This window comes from Nanorana parkeri, unplaced genomic scaffold (assembly GCF_000935625.1).
Source record: "Nanorana parkeri isolate BGI_ZX_2015 unplaced genomic scaffold, ASM93562v1 scaffold5767, whole genome shotgun sequence".
NCBI lineage: Eukaryota > Metazoa > Chordata > Amphibia > Anura > Dicroglossidae > Nanorana > Nanorana parkeri.
In genome coordinates this window covers 1-1876 of record NW_017312012.1, presented here as the reverse complement: position 1 = coordinate 1876, position 1876 = coordinate 1, and the positions used below count along the sequence as shown (strand labels likewise).

General features: G+C 46.2%; 1 protein-coding gene across 1 annotated transcript; it reads left to right on the top strand.

Moving 5' to 3' along the window:
- Positions 1 to 658: 658 nt before the first annotated feature.
- Positions 659 to 1450, top strand: LOC108804169 (tyrosinase-like; the record flags this gene model as incomplete). Its single annotated transcript, XM_018575926.1, has 1 exon — positions 659 to 1450. A coding segment is annotated over one exon (792 nt), but the record flags the coding sequence as incomplete, so codon positions are not given.
- Between the last annotated feature and the right edge of the window lie 426 nt (positions 1451 to 1876).

Sequence of the window (1876 nt, the reverse complement as noted above, 5' to 3'; positions counted from 1 at the left end):
TGAGGATCCACTTCAGTTCCCATAAGGTAGGGAGGCTGGGAGGACCTTAGCGTGCATGTGTTTGTGACATTGTGTCTGTCAGTGTTTTTAGGGCCCGTGCACACTAGTACAGTGCGTTAATCAAACAGTGTGCAACTGTACCACGCAATCGCACCTACTACGCGCGTGTGGGAGGTGGGTTGTGTTGTCATTCATTTGAATGGCACCCCAAACGCACCTCCTGCACAGTTCAATCGCTGGCACCGGAAAACACACGGTACCGCAATGCTGTGCGTTCCATTGCAGTGCGACCTGGGTCACAACAAAAGTGGGTCCTGAGGTTACACAGGTTGAGAACCACTGATCTAGTGCATGTAATCAGTGTGCATGTTCCCTGATGGGAAGTTCAGGGTGCTGTAGGACCTTAGGGACCTGTATGAAGACATTGGGGATTTCTGGTTGCATAGACCGAATTGATGACTATAATTTATAGGAATGGATGGTATAAAATGTGATGTATTCTGTACTGGAAGTCTATAGCAATGCACGGAACCCTCATTCATGTATGGCTGAATTCTCGAGTCCCCATATTATACTGTATGTGGAAGATCAGCAACTGGGAAAGCCGGAAATAATAGCATTCTGTGGAACCTTCTAATGTCCGTCTTTCCATCCATAGGGAGTCATGCTGAACCTCATCCTCCTCCTGATTTTCTGCCTCTCTGCTGTGGACAGCCAGTTCCCACGAGTCTGCACTACAGAAGCCGCCTTTCTCACCAAGAGTTGTTGTCCACTTTGGAAGGACAAAAGTCCTTGTGGTTCTTTGTCAGGCCGAGGAAGATGCAGGAACTGGTTGACTTTTACGGGGAAAGAAGTTCCTCAATACAATGATGATCGTCTAGACTGGCCAAGACACTATTATGAAAATACTTGTGAGTGCCATGGAAACTTCAGCGGCTTTGACTGCGGCGACTGTAAATTTGGACTTCATGGAGAGAAATGTGAGCGGAAGAAAGAGATTGTGCGGCGGGAGCTGCGGGAACTGACCTTTTTAGAGCAGAAAAGATTATTCAGTTACTTGGCTCTGGCAAAGACCACAAAAAGCTGCGACTTTGTTATCCTGAGTACTGGAGACCGGCATCACCGTGAGACCTATCGCTTTGTAGATGCCTCTTTATACGATGTCTTTGCATGGATGCATTATTACTCCATGAAGCCCATCCTGAGAAACAGTACATTTGACCCAAATAAAAACTTTGCCCATCAAGGCCCAGTATTCCCCGGATGGCATCGTCTAAACCTCCTCTTCCTGGAGAGACAAATTCAGCTGATGACGGGAGATGAGGACTTTGCTATTCCATACTATGACTGGCGAGGAGAGAAGAACTGCTCCATCTGCACTGATGATCTATTGGGCACCAATGACGCTCAGGCTGTCCTGAGTCCCTACTCCCATTTCTCCTTCTGGAAGGTGAGTCACATGATCACAATTCCTTTCTACTTTTCTCAGAATTCTTCTGTCATTTTGAGTAGTTTGTTTCTTTCCGTTCTGATGCTCTATAAATGAGAATGTATTTAGATGACTGAGAGTTAGGAGACTAATATTTATAAGGCATTACAACAATATAATATTCTATCTCCCGGGATACAATTCTGCAAGAACTCCTCTTACAATCCACTTGAAATATTCCGCGCTGACAGATCCTGCTCCGTTTTGGACATAAATGACGTAATATGGACACGGCGTTGTCACCCTATAACAGGAAGTGTCTGAACAAGGACAGAGCATTGTCACCCTATAAAGGGGGCATCCACTAAGTGTTCCATCAGAGGGGAAAGGGGGCATTCACTAAGTTCTCCATCAGAGGGGAAAGGGGGCATCCACTAAGTGTTCCAT